The sequence below is a fragment of the Dipteris shenzhenensis genome, chromosome 13 (genome assembly GCF_047967505.1).
Source record: "Dipteris shenzhenensis isolate YYH24624 ecotype China chromosome 13, Dip_SZ_1.0, whole genome shotgun sequence".
NCBI lineage: Eukaryota > Viridiplantae > Streptophyta > Polypodiopsida > Gleicheniales > Dipteridaceae > Dipteris > Dipteris shenzhenensis.
The window spans coordinates 20,512,553-20,533,294 of record NC_141608.1 but is presented as its reverse complement, the minus strand read 5'-3'; the positions used below and the strand labels follow the sequence as shown (position 1 = coordinate 20,533,294).

General features: G+C 47.4%; 1 protein-coding gene across 1 annotated transcript; it reads left to right on the top strand.

Annotated features, from left to right (window-relative positions):
• Positions 1-4,223: 4,223 nt before the first annotated feature.
• On the top strand, positions 4,224-6,052 carry LOC147895145 (uncharacterized). The gene is made up of 3 exons (XM_087383952.1): positions 4,224-5,087; positions 5,205-5,330; positions 5,420-6,052. The coding sequence occupies exons 1-3, from the start codon at positions 4,321-4,323 to the stop codon at positions 5,619-5,621; spliced, it is 1,095 nt and encodes a 364-aa protein (XP_087240078.1). The 5' UTR covers positions 4,224-4,320; the 3' UTR covers positions 5,622-6,052.
• Positions 6,053-20,742: the final 14,690 nt, after the last annotated feature.

Below are 20,742 nucleotides of genomic sequence, written 5' to 3'. Positions count from 1 at the left end.
TTGAGAAAATAGATAATAAGATTGAATCCATTTCTTTTCAAAAAAATCATCTATGGCTAGGACAATGCATCTATACTCTTGCACCTTCAAGTAGGCTATCATTCCATATATCTAGCTTTGAAAATGGATGCATTCTATTTTGATTGATTCAAGCTATAGAGAAATCACTTAGCTAAAATTTCAAGCAACATAATATTTTAATCAGATATTTAACTAACTCTAGTGCTACAACCATCTTTCCCTCCCCTAATTGCATGTGGTAATAGATTTTCAAATATATACTCATAAAAAAGGGTTTTAATTTTTTCAACCTTATTGGATTGTCTTTTAAAGGTTACACACCATGTCCATGCTGTAGACTATGCCAATTCACAATGCACCATGAGAGATAGGCAAGGAAAAGTAGGGGAAAAGTTTAGGAGTTCATTTTAACAACAAAATTATAGTGCTTATACCCATGCATATATTCATGGTAATATTGATGCTTGCTTTTTATTTAGCCTAAAAAGGGTAGTTACTAGTAGTGGGGAAATAATATGAAGTTTAATGTTGTCTACTACTTTTGCTACTTTTGGCATGCACATGGTGTATTGTATATTTAAAAACCCATATACAAATACACAAGAATACATGTGGGGATAAGGCAAGAGAAATTTATGGTCTTGAACAAAACTAAAGAACAGCTATCAATAGGATCATAATTAGATGATGGTAAATTGATAACAAGTGCATTTCTAACAACTTGAGAAATCACAAATGATTCCAATCTTACTATTCATAATTTTACTAATGTGTTCTTGAAACCAAAAAATATTTTCATGGTTAATTATGGATGAATATATAAAATATTCCAAGGGAAAAGTATAAAACAAGTGGCCCTAGCATGAATGTGCATTGGTGGAAAACAATATCTTCAATAAGTGGAGCAATATTTTTGGCACTTTGGCAAGAAAGTAGATATTTTATTCAAGGGAATATCTATTTAGATCTCAAAGATTATGACATTTCTTAGGCCAAAAAATTGATTCAATACATAAAGCCCATATGATGTCCTTAAACTATTGTATCAACAAACGTATCACTTTGTCGAAGAGAAGGGGATGTTCGTAGAAAAATGAAGTTGAGAAAATAAGGGAGATGCTTTTAAATATATTATTGGAGCATTTGAATATGACTTCAATCTTGAAACCTTAATGTTTCTCCACCAAGCGACGTCCTATTTGGATTACAAAAGTTTTTCAGCTACAATTTGAAGATTGAAGACTAAGGCCATGAAATACATTGATATCGTGGATCATTGTAATTGAATCACTAAAATATTAGAAAAATAATAAGGAACGCCTCTAATATTGATAAGTGGCTTCAGGGATAGGTAGATGTAATAGGCTGAGAATTTCTACCTCTCAAAATCAAGCCATCAATCTCCAAATGGCAATTTCAACACGAACTTGAATGGTGCAAAGAAAGATGAAGTAGTTAATTAACTTTAAGAAAAAGTGTTTTAATGAGTGCTCCAATTGACTTAGTTGTAAAGGACGTCATATAGCTATTAATTTCCAAAAGAAAATTTCAACATGGACTTGAATGTTGCAAAGATAGAAAAAGTAGTATATTGTACTTAAAAGAATTATTTCAATGAGTGCTACCATGGACTTACTTGCAAAGATTAGAAAGTCATATAAAGACATGTTCAAACCTTTATACTTTGATGTTTTTCATAGCATGAAGGAAGTTGCTCTTTCATCTCTCCCACAAGACCCACAAGTGCAATTTTGTGGTAATTGAAGGGTAAGCATGCAATTAAATATTCTTAGGGTTAGTCATTCAGTATGAAAGGTTTTACGTAGTCCGTCTATATTCAAGTGCATGCATCTTTGTATGTGTAATAGGCCAAAATAGTTGTTGATCATATTTACATCAAGAAACATTGTTATTTTGTATGATCTCATTGTTGACCAACTTCATTGACTAAGGTACATAAAAAGATATAGAAAAAGAATTGGTAGAGGTGACATCAATATCAATGTATATTAATTGTTAATTCTATTTCATATATACAAGCCAATGAAAGCTATAAGGGAATCATTAAGAGGTCTAGATGTTTGAGCTATTGGATGACCGCATAGATGATTGATTTGCATTAGTATAAAAGACTCATTGGTAGAATTTCAATGCAAATTAGTATTTGAGGTTACGATTAGCGAATCATCACTGCTTTAATGTTCAAGTAAAGTGAGGACATAGGGTTTTCCCCAAAATATGTTAACATGTAAGGTTTTTGTCGCTCCACATGATATTATTTATGGCCATATGCATGATATATACAACTTAGAAAGCCTAGTAGAATGGAGGATGGACTTACTCATAGGTGTGTGAAAGGAAATGCCATGCACTAGCTATAGTTAGTAGTGATGCATGGCTAGTGTGACATGTGGCTAGTCATTGCATGTTTAGAAGCGATACTATAAATTATGTTTGTCCTTTCAAGGGTCTTTTGGCACTTGTCTTTTGTTTCATGTTCTCTTTAATGTGGCTAGAGCTAGTAGTGATGCATGGCTAGTTCTAACATGTGGCTAATACTTTGTCACATTCCATGTTTAGAATATGAATAGGACATATTAAAGAAAATGAGAAATTAGGATGGGTCAATGTTTCTATATGTGTCAAAGATGTTTGTCCTTTTCAAGTGTCTTTTGTATGTTGTTTCATCATAGCTCTTTTATTTATAAATATTCCACTTCAAAGTTATTGAAGAAAATGGAAGTAGTGCCTATGAGGTAAGGGCTCATCGAGATGTGATACTACTGAGAAGATGTTCCATACAATTTGAGTACAACTATTATTTCCATGGGCTTTGTCACTTTTCATCCTCCTTTTTAATTGGATATTTTTCTCATCGTCTTTGACTCTTTGAACTTTGACGAGTACTTTATTCCAAAATCATTGAAGAAAAATTCAAGTAGTGGGATAAAAGTTTGGAAGGGTCTGAAGTAAAACAATGTTGTTATGCTAGAGAGAGGATAGGTAAGTCGTAACTACGAGAATTAAATAGGGTAGGTATGTGTCATGATAAAAAGGTTTTCTAGTGTGCTTTAGACTTAGTATGTGTGAACAATGGAGGAGACTTTGATGGGATGAGAGTGGGGCCTAGGATGGTTTCGATATAATTAGGTAAAGTGATGTGCCACCTTTCATAAAGCAATTATTAATGACTTGTGAGAGCTAACTTTCAAGACTATGGATGTTTCCTTGATATAAGATCCCAAACCCCTATCACAAGTGCTCTAGGATGGCTCTTCTATCATTGTGAAGGATCACTATCAATACAAGAATGAGATGGTGGTGTCTTCATAGAAGGGGAGGAGGGGTCTCATCGATGGAAAGAGCTAGAATCAATTGTTTGTATGAAGCGAGCTTCCAAGCTATGGTTGCTTCTTTCTTGGAGGCAGTGGTAATGGAAATCTTTGAGTCTAGCTTCAGGACTCTAGTTCTACTCTCATAAAATTATTATTGGTTACTTTTAGTGTTGCATTGCATACCTTTGCTTTTCTTTGTGCCCGGCTTTTAAATGTAGCCCCCCTTTTATTCCAATTCTTTTACAATAAAGAGGGAAACAAGTAGTGATTCAAGCAATCCATGCTCCCTTATTTCTCTGAGGAAAGAGAAGTGTGGAAACCCCTCCAATAGGTTGTCACTATGGATGTGATGGTGTGGACCTCTTGTTTTGGATGACGATTAGAGGTGAAACCTTTTTTGCCAGGGGCCGTTTGACCTGTTCATTTATTTTTTATTCCCACATGAAGCATTAGGGCAGCCCACTGGTGCCATTAGGAATCAATTGCCTAGGGTTGACTAGGTAGATAGGCCTCTATCTTTACCATGGGAGGTGGAGGGAATAAGTTGTTTTCTTTTAATGCACCCACCCATGGTCTTATGGGGGGACACACTCCCTGGGATCCAACAGCACACGAACGATGGCAGCGCTCTGGGAGGCAGGCACCCTACTATGTCAGCGTGAGGTGCATCGCAGGAGAACGATGGGAGCGCTCTTGCAAGAGCTTGAGGTGCATGAGGAGAAAAGGGGATGGTTGGAGAGAATGATAAGTTGTGTTTTTGGGAGTGGGTGAGCCGTTTTCTAGAGAGTGTGGGGAAAGAAGAAGATGGAAGTTGACTTTAAGGAAGTTGGACTTGTTACAATAGAGCTACCACCACCTTCCCCTCACTATGCCTTGATTGTTCCTCAATCCTCAGCTATGGCGGTCGTGAGCTTAAGCTAAGAAGGCACACAATCCTCAGCTATGTCGGTCCTGAGCTGAAGCTATGGCGTCCCTTGCCTTCCCCATGGACTCCTCCCACATCCCTAAGCTCCCCTCCCGTTGTGGTCACGCTCGCTTCCGCCCCTCCCGCCCTCCTCATCATATCATCGTCGCCTCCTCTTCTAGCTCCGACTCTCACACCTCCTCTTACTCCCACACCTCCACTGATCGGTTCCTTCCTTTTGAGCTCACCAAGGATGCCCTCGACTCCTTCGAGAGTTGCTCCTCCTCCAGCCACTCTGAGCTCGCCTTGCGGAAATCGATCTCAGAAGGTAACCCCTGCATGTTCCTGCCTCCGCCTGGGGTTGGAGCATCATTGTTTCCCTGGAAACTTGGCACGGCTGTCTCTAATTCTACAGCTACACGAGAAGAGTTGAACGAAACTGGTGTTGAAAAGCGTCCGTTTGTTGGTCCCGAACCCATCAAAGAACCTAGCCAAAAATTGCTTGGACATCGTGCCGAAGCTTCCCATGTACTTTCCCCTCGATCAACACCACCGGGCGTATACCAACCCTCCATACTCCAGTATCAGGAGCCTCGCTTAGGAAGAACCACAATTCCCTTCGAGAACAGTACACTTTATACGTCCAGGAATTGTCTTTTTCCTGTCACATGCAACAATATTAATCCACCCAATCTTCAACATCAGGCCCGCATTCCCGTGGAGACAGATCCCACGGTCTCTTCTTCGAAAAGGAAGCGCTCTTTTGAATCAGATGGATCTGGGGAGAAATGCTGCAGCGCTTCAAGTTGCCACTGCTCTGAGCGCAGGTTGGTGTATGTTTTCGTTTTTTGAGCAGATAAAATTTCTTTTGTAGATAATCGATTGTCAAGTAAGCAGGGACCTCCGTAAGTCAATAACCATAGGGGTTGGCGAATTATCTCCAGAAAATTGAGAAACAAGACAGTAAAGCGGGTTCATGCCATCGGCGACAAGATTGCGGACATACCCGCAGATGAGTACACATGGAGAAAATATGGCCAGAAAACCATCAAGGGATCTCCCTATCCAAGGTACAAGCCTGCTCTACATTTTTATGGGGTGAAAGATGCTTGCAGTGGGCAAGACGCAAGGGCTGAAATTCATGGTTCACGCATCGCAGGTGCTATTACAAGTGCGGCAGTGGAAGAGGGTGTTCGGCGAAAAAGCACGTAGAGCGTGCTGTGGATGACCCTTCGATGATGATTGTGACGTACCTAGGAGAGCACAGACATTCCGACGCGTTCCATGAGAGGATACCTTGCCGCATCCATGACGATCACATGATTAAGGTCGTTGAGAAGGTAGAAGCTGTCAATGTGTGATAACAGCACAGCTACTGATATAATAGCTCATCGATCGGGTGTGACAAGATATCTCTCACCTGCGAAGGTGCTCCATCGCTAAAGTGAGGTGGTGTTTTTGGGTTACAAATTCTCATACTAAAATCTCTGTGTGCGATAAAATTCGGACGGTTTTCTTTAGGAGGTGCAAAGGTTCGATTAATACCTTTAGAACCGGACAACCTCAGTGAGAGAGTCTGGCAAAGAGAAACTCCTTGAATTGTTGGAAGAAACTCTCTCAGCTACATGTATAGCTGGGGATAAGTCGGCCGGCTTGAACCTCTTTATCGAACAAGACTCGCAAGACTCGAAGAGCTCTTGAGGTGCAAGAACATCAGGCAAGACAATGTCTCTTGGAATAATAATAATAATACTTTGAACATGCCCTTTTCATTTTTTAATTCAGTTCAAAACACTTTGAGTTACATCCCCATAGCTAAACGTTTATTTCATGGCAACCGCTTGTCCTCTCTTTCGAGTATCTTTTCCCTAAGGGAGTTAAGAATGAGGGAGAACAAAGGGAGATGGAATGTTCATGTGTACTCATACAACATGCACATATATGTGTGTGTACATGGGTCATAGGACTAAAAGTCTTGGGAACCCTTCTCTGGGTCCATGTAATTAGAGTTGGTGCAATCATTCAAGAGGTAAGTGTATATTGTATAATTGTCTTCTCCGAGCTCTAACATGGTATTTGAGTTGATCACTCACCTTGAGTGGCTGTGACATAGAGCTAGAGTAGCCACATGAGCTACGTGCTAAGACTTCGTAGTTGACATATTCTAGCTTGGTAGTTTTCAATTTTTGCATTTTGAGTGTGTGAGGCTAAGAGGAGATCCCTCCTTAGTACCTTACCCCTCCTTCTACCCTTTTTTAGTTAGTTCTTAGTCTCACTTGGGATTTATGGAGATTTTCAATCATGGGGAAGACCTTGGGATGAAAGTGAGATTTTCAATTGAGACAAATTGAAGGGGAAGAATATTCATTTATTTTTGGCGCGTAGTCTATTTTATTGTACCAAGTGTTCATTTTTAGGCTTTGAAGTTAAGGTCACAATATATATGATAGGTAGGCTATGATAGTGTTAGAAATCGACCAACAGAGGTACACACAACGGAAGACTAATAGAATAGTCCAGGGGCTCACACAATGTGTGTGGGGTATGGAATCACAAACTTAATGTGCATCAGATAGATGTGCAGACAGGTCAACTCAAGCTCCTGCGAGCCCCCCTCCCTCCCTCCCGCAGCCTCTACCTCCCTACCCTCCTTCGCCTCTCCCCCTCGCCCTCGCCCCCCTCGCTCTCGCCTTCCCCCCTCGCCCTCGTCGCCGCACACCCCCCGCCTCAACCCGCCTCCACGCCCTCACCCCCTTGCCCCTTCGCCCCTCGACCCTCGCCTCTTCTCTCGCCTCGCCCCTCGCCTTCCCCCCTGCCTCCCATCTCGCCCCTCGCCGCGCCCTCTGCCCGCCCCTGCCTCGCCCCTCCGCCTCACCTCGCCCCTCGCTATGCCCCCGCCCCCTCGCCTCGCTCTCCGCCCGCCCGCCCCTCACCCCCTCGCCCTTCCGCCCCGCCCCCTCGCCATCCACCCCCACCCGCCCTCCGCCCTCGCCCTTCACCCCCCTTCGCCCCTCCGACCTCTGCCCCCGACCCTCGCCCTCCCCCCTCCCCCTCCGTCTCCCGCCCTTGCTTCCACCACCGTCCCTCCCCCTCGCCTTCAATCTCCACCTCCGCTCTTGCCTCTGCCATTCGCCCTCCACCCTTTCCGCCTTCTGCCTCCGCCCTCGCCTTCGCCTCTGCTTCCTCCACCCGCCTCGTTTCGTTTCGTCTCGCCTCACCCTTCTTCGTCACACCCAGGCTCCACCCCCCTCGTCTATCTCCCCCCCTTTTTGGGTGGCAGCCTCTTCTTCATCGGAGGTCTCATAGTTTGTCTTGGCGGTATGGCGGCTCCCTGCCCGGAACTGGAGGCCCAGTCGGACCCTCCCTCTCCAGATGCCTACCGCGTTATCTTGACAAAGCAACAGTCGTCTCGAGTACAAGAGGTTGCCAATGACTTTGCCATTACTTCCGTCTATGGTAGAGTCATTGGACACTCTCCCTCCAGATCAGCCATTAGGGACTGGCTCCAGTCCACTCTCATGCTAGAGGACAGCCACATCGAGGAGGTGGCCCTTATGGGAAGGGGGATCTTCTGGCTTAAACTCTCCACTGTGAAAGCTGCGAGCAACCTGATTGCTGGTTCCCCCACATCGGTGGATGGAAAGATCATCATGATAATCCCTTGGTACCGTGGATTCAGCACAGCAGATTTTGATGCTCGTTTCCGCATACCTCGCCACCCAGTGACGCTAGTTTTTCCAGGCCTTGCTGCTGAGTTGCGGCCGATAGTCAGGGACCTGGGCTCCCACTTTGGCTGGGTAATGCATGATACTTTCGTCGATGCGCTTACTGCGGCAGGAGCCCCCCGAGTCCGTGTGGCTATGGCAGATCTTGTGACTCTCCCTGCAGTGATTGAGATCGTGACAGACGATCGTGACAGACGCTGGCAGCATTACCCAGCGTTTGATAGTCACAGGACAGCCAGGCCAGTGCTTGAGGTGTCACGGCTTTGGGCACCTGGCTGCTATTTGTCCACGATTCTCCAGCTCCTCTCGGCCCCCCCCCCGCCCCCCCCTCCGCCCCCTCCCCCCCCCTTCGAGCAGCCACGTCAGGAGGAGCAGAGGCAGCCGAAGTCCGGTCCAGAGATGGCTGGTGGCTGGACCGAGGTCAAAAGGAAAAGAGAAAAGAATAAGAAGATTTCTAAAAAAGGAAAGGAGGCAGAGGTTACCCAACCCCTCTGCAGCAGCGCCTCAGAGACCTGACAGGCAGATTGCCCAAGGTCCTGGGAGAGCTTCTTCTTCGACTGTATCTTCGACTGTAGCCCGCCCTCCGCAGCCTCAGGTCCCCCTCTCGTCCGCTCCCCAGCCCCCTTCCACTCAGCCCCAGCCCCTTCCCTAGTCGCACCCCCCTCTTCTCGACCCGCAGCATCAGCCCCTGCCTCTTTCTCTTCAGCCCCCTCCTCTTCCTACTCGGCCCCAGTCCCAGTTTCAGCCCCATCCCCCTCCCCCTGCCCCTCTCAGCTCTCCTGCAGTGTCAGCTGCACCGATGATTCCTCAGCCGGGGGCAGCCCCCACCCCCCCTCCTCCGCCCCCCCCGCTAGTCGCTTCCATGGAGTCTGAGTTGCCTACCCCTCAGCCTCCTTCCCCTTCCCCACCCCAGGCAGGACACCCCGAGTCTACACCACCCCTGGAGCAGTCTTCCCTGTCTGCTAGCCCGACCCCCTCAGTTGCAGACTCTGGCGGGCCTCAGCTTTAGGAGAGAGAGCTTCCTCGCGACTTCTACAGATCTGGCCCCTGGGACTACTTGGATGTGGCCGACCTTGGGACCTTCCCTGCTTGTCTCGACATCAGTATCTTCCTGCTCCGTAAAGGGGCGGATGGGAAGATCACAGCCTTGGCCCCAAGGGATGGCCCTAGCTTTGCTTTCACATTTCTCAACGATGGCACCGAGACTTGGACAGACGACTCAGTCTGGGAGGCTCTCAGAGAGTAGACGCACGCTCAGGTTTGCTCCTGGATAGGCCCATCTGGTGGACAGCTTTTCGAGACTCAGTGGTCCGAGGGTCACGTGCGCCTGCGGTGGCACTGCGCCGCCAAGCGCTTCAGATTGATTGTTATCCTCAGGCCCCCTCTGTCGTGGCCCCTTCCCCAGGATGTCAGAGCCTGGACTCCTCAGAAACTCCGAGCCTTCTACGGGATGACTACCTTAGAGATCTCGAGTTGGCTCGAGAAAGCGTTTGTCCATGGCACTAAAGGCCTCACGCCTTTGCTAAAAGTTTTGAAGAACGGGCAGGACGACCCCGCCTCCCCCTCCAAACCCTCTCAAAAGCGTCAGCGCCTCCATTCCGAAATGTCAGCTTCTTCCTCAACATTAGCCGCAAGCAGACAGCTGTTCGCAGCCTACCAGTCCTCACCATGAGCTTACACCTTGTCTCCTGGAACGTGAACAGGCTTCATTCTTCTGGCACCCGTGGTCCTAGGAAGCTCATCTTGAGACAAGAACTTCAGCCAGCAGTGATTGGCCGCTTGGATATACTTCTACTCCAGAAGCATAAGCTTTCAGTGGCTCATTCCCGTAGTTGCGGGAAGATCCTCCCTGGATGCTCTCACACTTATTGGGAGCCCTCGATTGGTGCACAGGGGAGGAGTGGCGGTGTCTGTACTTCCGTGTGCGAGCTGTTTGCCCAGGGAGTTTTTGGTCATGGTACGTGGATTCCAAGCCGTGCACTTTGGGTTGGCCTAGAGTTGGAGGGTTCCAAAATTGGAATCCTCAACATCTATGCTCCCACAGACCTCCGATGCAGAGCCACTTTCTGGAGGACACTCATAGGGATTCTCCCAGACATGGATTCCTGGATTGTTGGAGGTGACTTCAACAATCTGGAGACCTTGGAGGACCAGCAGGGTAGAGGACCAGAGTTTATAGGTATGGCTCAGGCAGAGCAGTCCGCTTGGGACTCCTTTATCTTCGCGACAGGAGGTAGGGACAGCTGGAGAGACCCATCCTTCCGCCATTGGCACGGGAGCTTGGACTTCTCGTGGGGCTTCCGCAGGGAAGGAGGCAGACTCCTGGAGAGACTGGATAGATTTTATGTCAGTGATTGGGCCATCAGCAGAGGTGGTCAGGCGGGTATAGTGCCAGGGACGACACTCTCTGACCATGCGCCTGTGCTCTTATCATTAGACTCGACAGCTCAGTCCCTTCCTCCCCGTTCGTGCCGGATTCCCGATTCCATCTTCTCGAGGGAGGAGGTGTGCAGTAGTATCGGTAGCCTTTGGGACAGAGATTGGGGCAAGTGCGTGGATCTGGTAGATTCGGTGGCGCAGGCTTTGCAGGAGTCCAGCTAGATTTGCCAGCCCGCAGGCCTTCAGGTTCGCCAAGAGTAGTGGGGCAGAGAGAGAGCTCTTCGTAGGGACCTCGCCTCCATTCAGCGACTCCAACAAGCAGCCCCGTGCTCGGAGGAGCTTCGGATCCAAGCCCTTCAAGCCAGAGCCCTTCTTGAGGAGACTCTCCAGCGCCGCTCAGAGTTTTCCTATCACGCCTCCCTCTCATACTGGGCTCGGAAGGGCGGCGGCCGGATGAGCAGGGATTTCTTCAGGACGCATGGCTAGAGAGCAGTAGGTGATCAGCTATAGAGTCTTAGGATAGCGGAGGGGCACATCGTTACTGATCCGGGGGAGGTCTTGGGGTTGGCTACCGACTTCTACAGGACTCTTTTCCAGCAGGAGCAGCTTGCCCCTCGTACTCGACGTTCCCGCGAGGAGGTGTGGAGACACATCCCAGCCCTTGTTTAGCCCAGCATGCAGGCGACGTTGATTGCACTGTTCACTACTGACGAGATGCTGGAGGCCTTGATGGCCATCGATGGGCAGAAATGCCTTGGCGAGGATGGGCTCTCTCGTGCTTTCTTCACCTCCTTCTGGGATCAGATCTATCAGCCCCTCCTAGTAGCCCTTCAGAGGATTTTCAGTAGCGGATATATGCCAGAGAGCCGCTCCTCGGGACTGATTTGCCTCATCCCAAAGGGAGGAGATCGACAGGAGATCCGTTAGTGGTGCCTGATCACTCTCCTCACCACTGCCTACAAAATCCTTGCCAAGATGATCAGCGCCAGAGTTCGGCCTCTACTTCCTGACCTCATTCATGACACTCAGACAGGCTTTGTCCAGGATCGCAGTATCCTGGATAATGTCTTCACCTTCTCAGAGGTGACGGAGTGGGCTCAGCACAGTGGGTCACATTTAGCCATCCTACTTCTCGACTTTGAGAAGGCCTACGATCGAGTGGACTGGTCCTTCCTGGAGGGTACTCTGGAGAGACTAGGGTTCCCAGTAGGATGGATTCAAGGTATTTCAGCATTATACAGGACAACTTCTAGCAGGGTCATCATCGGCGGCAGGATGGGAGAGCGATTTTGTTTGGGGAGATCAGTGCGTCAGGGTTGCCCCCTCCTGTTTCTCTTCTTCGCCGAAGCCATGACATACTACCTTCGGGCGAGGTCGACCGGGATCCGGGGTGTTCACCTTCCCATCAGGGAGGACACGGAGCTCCTGGACTCAGAGTATGCAGATGACATAGCACTGTACGTTCAGGATGATGAGATGATGCTGGAGAGGGTGAGATTGGCCTTAGAGGTCTTCTGTTCGGCAGCCAGTGCGAAAATCAACTGGAACAAATCAGTTGGTTTTCTCACAAACCCCGGGGCGTACTCACAGTGGGGGAGGTTTTTGGGTTTCAGATGGATCCCGCGGGGACAGACAGCTAGATATCTCGGCTTTCAGGTCGGCCTGGACATCACGCCAGCTCAGTAGTTTCTCCCGGTGCTTGATTCCATTTGATGGAAGCTGGCTTTCTCGAGCACTGCTAAGCTCTCTCTTGCAGGTCGTGCTCTTGTAGTCAACCAGGTTCTCCTGGCCACGACATGGTATGTGGCCTCTTGTTGGTGTTTCTCAAGATCCAGCATGGCACAGCTCAGGAGGTTGGTCTGGAATTTCCTGTGGTCTGGGGGGGATGGTCTCAGAGATACCAGAGCCAGGGTAGCTTGGCAGACAGTCATTCTTCCGCAGGCTGAGGGTGGCTTGGGGGTCATCGATCCTGAGCTTCAAAGTCAGGCCCTGCTGGGCAAGTTGGTTATCCACAGTTTGACCCCGGGGGGGCAAATGTGGAAGATGTTACTTTAGCAGGGGATCGGTTCTTGCGTCCCGCGCCGAGGTGGAGAGTGGCTACCGTCCCTCAGGTGGATCTTCACTTCTGCACCGCTCACTCACCCCCGCTCCCCGCTCATTTGTAGCCTTCTCATGGTTTGGAGGCAGCTCCGCCTCAGTCTCATACAGTTCCCTCCTAGCTGTCAGGAGGAGATCGACCGCCAGCCGCTCATTTGGAACGATCAGGTCAGAGATGCCTTGGGCCTTTAGCTAGAGGAGAGATCACATATCTTGTGGGACGGTTGGATGCGGGGGCCAACCCGGTCCCTTCGAGTTTGGAGGGACACATACAGACACTTGGAGACCATCGCTCTAGCAGCCACAGCTGGAGGTGCCCGTGTAGCTCAGGCGAGATGCACAGAGATAGACGGAGCGATTCCAGCCGGTTGGTTGGTTCCACCCAAGATTCAAATCCTTATGCCTGGTGATGACCGTTGGTTGGGACAGTTCACCCCCCGTGGCATTCCACTGATGGTTGCAGGCTGAATCGACGACACCTCTGTTTCCTTCTTCGCGGTTTTGGGGGACGGCCGACTCAGGAGAGAGGATGTGCTCATCGACCCCCTCCTCCTGTGGCAGAGGGTTCAGGTCGTAGGCCTCGTGGGGAAGGTTTGGCGGACCGATCCTAGTATAGAGCAGGATCTGCTGCAGTTATGGCGACTCTGGCTATGGGAGGGGTGGGCCTTGTCAGAGCTTGATTGGGACCCAGGAGAGTGGAGATGGCCAGAGGTTGTGACAGGCCAGGGGCCGACCTCTTTCTTCGCTTACAGCATGACATTGGGCAGGAGAGTTCTCGGGAGGATGCAGAGCCGCCCGCCCACCCAGCGGCCCAGTTGGTATGCTCAGGGTATCTCCAGGCTATTTTTGCAGGCCTTCTGGAAGGCCTTGTGGGAGAGCTAGCGGCCACGGAAGATCTCCTACTTCCTTTGGCTACTCGCCCACAAGGGTCTTCCAGTGGGGAGCTGGTTGAGGCATGTTGGTCAGGATGGAAGTTGCCAGATCTGTCATGAGGACGAGGAGTCACCAAAACACTGCCTGTGGAGCTGCACTCACGCCCAGGAAGTGTGGAGGTGGACCTTCGGGATCCTTACTCGCGTAGCACCGGAGCTAGGTTTGATCACTTGAGGCGCATTCTGCTGGTGCAGCACCGCACCTGGCTTTCATCAGTTATTTGAGGCAGGCCCGCAGGACCCCATGTTCCTTATCACACAGGGGACTTGGGGGACGCTCGAGGGCATTCCGCCGCACCTGGCAGAGGCTGACACAGGATCTCAGGAGAGGCAGCCAGTCTGGGAGATTATTAGCAGCATCGCAGGATGGCACATTTGGACTTCGCGCTGCACACAGATCCTCGGTGGCACCTCTCTTTCGACTGCCCAGGTCATGACCGACATCTGGAGCAAGATTATACACACACTCAGAGGCCAGTGGGACCAAATACAGGGAGACTCCCGGGCTGGCCGGGAGAAGCGGAGACGTTTCCTCCGTGATTGGGATACGCAGGGCCTCTTCTTCGAGCATACTTCGCAGGGCCTTCAGTGGCGCTATTCACCACCTCTCTAGCTGTTCATTCATACTCACCTAATCCCTCCGTGAGAGAGAGCTTTACATTTGTGTTTCCTTTTAGGGCTACGTCCGATTTGTGAACACATCCCGTCAGTTGCAAAGCTGACCTCATGTATCTTTTTTTCGAAGTAATATAATCAGCACTATTTTTTCGGCCAAAAAAAAAAAAGTTAACGGTGGCAAGGGGGCAAAGGTGACTAACAGGGGCAGCAAAGGCAGCTCACAAGACTGCAGGGAACTAAGGAGAGGGAGACTAGAGAGGGTCACGTGGGCGCAAATCGCGACACATTTCACGATGCCAATTGTAGCCTACCACCCGGTCCACACGGGCATAAACAGCGACTACAGAGGCAGCGGTTTTGAGGGCACCTACATAGAGCACGGCGGGGGCAATCAGATTTCGAGGGAGACATGGTTCTTGAGGCTAACCGACACAAACATCGGGGCTTAAGACTGCATGCTGTGCACAGTTTCTGGGCTAATTGCAGAGTCCAAACTACAGCAGCATGAATTTTGGGATGGGGCGGCTCTCACAAAAGTCGATGGCCCCTTCCTTAATTAAAGAGGGGACTCAACCTCAGGGAAGGACATACTAGGTGCCCTCATATGTTCGGCAGTGAATTCAAGGGTGGGGTAAAATCCAAAAGCCCCATTAACGAAGATGACAAACCTGATTGTTGTGGCAACACAGAAGCCCTTATTAGATTCTAGAATCCAAAATTAACTCAAAGAGAATAGAATAACAAGGAGCCCCCTGGTATTCTTGATTCTTGTTGTCTCTTTGTGTCCTCGATGATGTCACGCTGATGTCAGCATGCTACAACATGGTAGATCCACACAGTTAGAGAATCACTGCTTTGATACCACTTCTCACGAACCAATTGGAGAATGCACATGTGTGAAAGAATGTGCATGAATTGGGAAGCATTGGCCCTCCAAATGGGGTGGAAGGAGTGCCCACATGAGTGTACTTTTGCTATTGACAACTCTAGAATGCTCATACAATCCACATACCACATATGAATGCCTCATGCCTCATACACATACTCCATGCATACGAGAGGTCACAACCTCTCATGCCTCTTGGGATCCATCCCTTGGGCATACCCCATTATTCTACCCTTAGCCTATGACACTTTATGCATACCCATGCATTCCTACCCATTCCTATCCTGAGCCTACATGTGTGATTGCACCACTTATTCCATATCAATTAACATATCCAATACATTATCCATATGGCATTTAACCATTTAAACCTACCTAACCTACCTTCTAATTATTACATTTCATCATGGTAGCCTAAAACATTCTAGACTACAAAATTGTGTCGTGACATATATATATATAGAGAGAGAGAGAGAGAGAGTTTAGGTTCATGCATGAGATTAATCTACCATGAGAGTCCTCTAAAATCTCCAAGACTTAATAACAGTGTTAATAAACACCTTTCAGAGTTTCGAAACTCTAAAATCTCCGAGAGTTAATAATGTTGCCAATAAACACCTTTCAGAGTTTCAAAAAGCAACAATGGTATAATTTCAAAGAACTTTATAATGGTGCCAATAAACACCTTGCAATAATTACAAAGGTTTTTTAAGCACACCCCTTCAAATGACGCATCTTGGTGGAGGGGGAAAGAGAGGGAAAGAAGTAAAAGAGAGAGGAAGGGGGAGAGAGATGGAATGGAGGGGGAAAGGAGAGAGAGAGAGAGAGAGAGAGAGGGTAAGGAATCTCCAAAGAAAAATTATTTATTTATTTATTTTTACTTTTTTGTGCAGCCCCTTGCATTGTCACGGAGAGAGAGAGAGAGAGAGAGAGAGAGAGAGAGAGGGAGAGAGGGAGGGAGGGGGGAGGGGAGGGAAAGGGGAGAGGGAGAGGAGAGGGAAGGGACACACTAGTGGGAAAGGGGAGGGGAGAGGGAGAGGAGAGAGGGAGGGGGGGGGAGGGGAGGGAAAGGGGAGAGGGAGAGGAGAGGGAGAGGAAGAGAGAGAGGTAGAGGGGGAAGGGAGTGCAACGCGAGGGAGAGGGAGAGGGAGAGGGAGAGGGAGAGGGAGAGGGAGAGGGAAGGGAGAGAGGAAGGGAGGGGAACACGATGAGAGAAAGGGTGTGATTGAAAATGAGTTACGGGAGAGGTGAGAGGCAATATATAGCCCTCAAGGAATTCAAACTTTCCACTCTAGAAATCAAACTTTCTGCTCCTCCTTCTCTCCCCCCCCACCTCTCTCTCTCTCTCTCTCTCTCTCTCTCTCTCTCTCTCTCTCTCTCTCTTTCCCCTCTTCCTCTCCCTCCCCCCCTTTCCCCTTCCCCCTTTACCCCCTTTCCCCGCCCCCCATTTTTACCCTTCCCTCCCTTTCCCCCCTTTCCCCTCTCCCCTTTCTCCTTTTCCCCCCTCCCCTCCCTTTTTACCCTCAACCCCCCTTTCCCCTTCCCCTCCCCCCCTTTCCTCCTTTACCTCCCCCACCCCTTCCCCTTCCCCCCCCCCCTTTTACCCCCCCTTCCCCTTCCCTCCCCCCCTTTCCCCTCCCCCTACCCCTTCCCCCTCCTCCCCCCCCACCTCCCCCCCCTCCTTCCCCCTCCTCCCCCCCCACTTTGCTTCCCCCCTCCCCCTTCCCTCCCTCCCCACTCCTCAATTTCCCTGCCAATGTGACCGTACTTCCTTTTGTTCCCCTCTCCTCCATTCCATTAATTCCCTTTTTTTCCTCACTTTCCAAGATACATTTTAAGGGTGAATATTTGCCCAAAGGCCAATCTAAGAGGTTCTCCAAACTAGTTTAGCTAATATTTCAATCTTGAAATTTGATAAATTCGCCCAAAAATCAACATAACTTCCTCGTATGAGACCCAAATTTAGCCCCAAGTACTTAAATTGATTAGCATAAGCCCTCTAGAGTTATCTATATGGTTAGAACTTTCAAATTCCAGATTATAGAAAACGTGTGCAAATATCATGCCCATCAAGTATGAGCACATTCGAATGACACACCTCAGATACTCATAATACTTAGTGAAAAACGGTGTTTGTGGCAAGTTTGACCATCCAAATCATATCCGATGGGCACAATACTTTGCATGCACCTCAACATAGGTTGGATTCACATGTATGCAAATTATCATGCCCATCAAGTATGAGTGCATTCTTATGATACACTTCAGATAGTTTCTTTTGACAGTTGTGCATATAACTTGGTAAAAAATGGGGTTTGTGGCAACATTGACCATCCAAAGCATATCTGATGGGCATGATAATTTCACACGCATCAAAATATGCAGGATTTATGCCTACACATAATATCATGTTCATCAGGTATGTGTGTGCTCAAATAACACACCTTAGAGCATGTTTTTTGGCAGTTGTGCATGATAATTAGTGAAAAATAGGGTTTGTGGTGAGTTTGACCATCCAAAGCATATTCGATGGGCATGAAACTTTGCACAGGACTCAAAAAAGATGAAATTGACATGAGTGCAAGGTATCGTGCCCATCTAGTATGTGCGCATTTGAATAACACACCTTGAATACTATTTTTTGGCGGTTGTGCATAATACTTGATGAAAAATATTCGATGGGCACTATACTTTGCAAAGGCCTCAAAATAGGTTGGATTGACATGAATGTAAAGTATCATGTCCATCGAGTATGTGCACGTTTGAATAACACACCTCAAACTCTATTTTTTTGCAGTTATGCATAACACTTAATGAAAACGTAGCTTGTGGCAACTTTCACCAGCCAAAGCATCTCCAATGGCCATGATACTTTGCACACAACTCAAAATATGTTGGATTTATGCACATGAAAATTATCGTACCCATTGGGTATGAGCGCATTTGAATAACACACCTCAAATACTATTCTTTGGCAATTGTGCATCACTTATCCCTTGTGATGCATGCTGAATGAAGTCATTGCAAGTACATGATGGTTCACTACAAACATGCACTGTATATGTCTTTCCCATAGGATCAGACTCAAAGCTTTCAACCATGAACTCTTCATCTTCATCCACTTTAAGTATCATTCCCGGGGTCACATTAGCTGCAGCATGCAAAAAGCGTTCAATGTGATCTATAGTTGCCTTTGAAATGCTTGTCCTACACTTCATCTTGTGATGGCTAGAGGTAGGAGTCACTTTTTTAGAGAGGTTTGGTATTTGATTCCCTCCAGGTGTATTATCTGCATCAGAGTTGCCCGAAATTTTAGAAACGTCTTGAAGAAACCCGGATCTTTGTAGCTTCCTTACTTCTACACTTGTCAAACATACTCCTACTTGCACTGGCCACTTTTTAGGAGCTATTGGAGCACCAATAATCTTGTTGCTTGGAATCCATGTATATGTCACATCATCCCCACAAAACCAAAAAAATTGCACTTGTTGACCATGGGCGTGGTTCATTCTTCCCTTGAAACTAAGTGCTAGATTTTCTTGCAAGCTATTCTCATTAATCAATTTTTCACGTTTGCGACGACTGACACTTGAAAGCCATGCTTGACAACTCACCTTGCTTCCTTGCTCTGCCCTACAAATGGCCCAACAAACATCATGAACATCATCTTCATGCACCCGCATGGCCACATCATTAGCTTGATGTGTACTCTGAACATTGGGTGTTGATGGTGGCATGGTGAAAAACACGGGTTGTGGCATCCAATGCATATCCGATGGGCAAGAAATTTTTCACAAACCTCAAAATAGGTTAGATTCACACTTGTGCAAAGCATCATACCCTTTGGGTATGAGCGCATTTGAATAATACACCTCAAGTATTGTTTCTTGGTCGTTGTGCGTAACACCTGGTGAAAATGGTGTTTCTGGCGTGTTTAACCATCCAAAGCATATCCGATGGGCATGATATTTTCCACATGCCTCAACATATCCGATGGGCATGATATTTTCCACATGCCTCAACATAAGTTGTATTGACATGTGTGCAAAGTATCCTGACCATTGGGTATGAGAGAATTCGAATGACACACCTTAGATACTTTTTTTTTTGGCGGTTGTGCATAACAGTTGGTGAAAAACGGGATTTGTCGTGACTTTGACCATCTAGAGCATATTTGATGGGCATGATACTTTGGAAAAATCTCAAAATAGGTTGGATTTATACATGTTCAAAGTATCGTGCCCATCAGGTATGTGCACGTTCCAATAACACACCTCAAAGCATGTTTTTTTGGTAGTTGTGCATAACACTTGGTGAAAAATGGAGTTTGTGGCAAGTTTAACCATCCAAAGCATATCCAATGGGCAGGATACTTTGTACAGGTTAATTACCATAGTGAACTACTAGTTTATTACTAAGATAGTGGCGTCTGCATTTAGTTACCACCATCAGGCTTGCATGATCAGTAGAGTTCAGTTAATTACCAGTAGTCACTAGGCTTGCATGCTTTTTAGTAGAGTCTAGTTAATTAGCTATTCATCCCTCCTTCATGTTCACCTCCTTACCAACCTGGTGAAGTTGCTGAGAGCATCCAAAATTGGGATTTTGAAGAGCAAGTGAGGAGCTCCCAGATGTCACAATTTCAAGATTGGGGGAGGAGAGGCTCTCGCACTATGCTGCAGAGAGGGAGGAAAGATTGTGTGAGGAGCTCCCACGCCAGACTCTATAGGGGGTGGGGGGAAGATTGTGTGAGGAGCTCTCGAACTATGCAGGGAGGGGAGGAAAGATTATGTGAGGAGATTTCAAACTGCACAAACACATTTTGGAGCTCGATGTATCTAGGGGGATCCATTATGAGAGGGGATAGAAGTTGTAAGAAGAGTGCAAGGGAGAAAGAAACGCTCTAGAGGGGTAGAAGATGAAGCAGTGAAGGAAATGGAATAGTAGAGGCTTAAGTTTGCAGTCCAAGTACAAGAGAGAAAGTAACGGTCAAGAGGGATAGAAGATGAAATAGTGAAGGAAATGGAATAGCGGAGGCTTAAGTTTGTAGCTCAACTACAAGGAACTATCAAGGTGAGAGCCGCCCGCGATGGTTGGCCCAAATTTTGATTAATTCAAGGTGGCAGTACTAACTTGCATAGTAATGAGTGATTAGAGGTTAGGCTTCATGATTTATGTCTATGATAATTACTGCCATCTTCTGCCAATGATGGCCATCGATGGTGGCATCTAAGATTACCAACCATGTCTGTGGTAGCGGCTAAGATTCCACCAGGCTGGTAGTTAATTACCAGTGACACTGTAGTGGCCTGCAATTACTCACTTGTCAGTTACCACCACCGAGATTGCATGCATGATCAATAGAGTGCAGTTAATTATTACCAGTCACCGGGCTTGCATTATCAATAGAGTGCATGGTAATCAGTGATTAGAGGTGATTAGGCTTCATGATTTATGTTTGTGGTGGTAATTACTACCCAGTGGTGGTGGCTTTCATCAGCTACGTCTATGGTGGCTAAGATCCACCAGGCAGGCAATTAATTACCAACCACCGTAGTGTAGAGTGTAGTTAATTGCCAATCATTGGGCTTGTATGCTCAATAGAGTGCAGTTAATTACCACATTTAATTACCAGTTAATTACCAAGACAGTGATGTATACAATTAGTTACCACCACACCAGGCTTGCATGATAAGGAGAGTGCAGTTAATTACCAGTCACTGGGCTTGCATGCTCAGTAGAGTGTAGTTAATTACCACAAACACTTATTTCATTAATTTTGGACTTGTCAATGTACAAATTCATTTTTACATATACTTTTGGACTAGTTTCTAGATAAAATTTA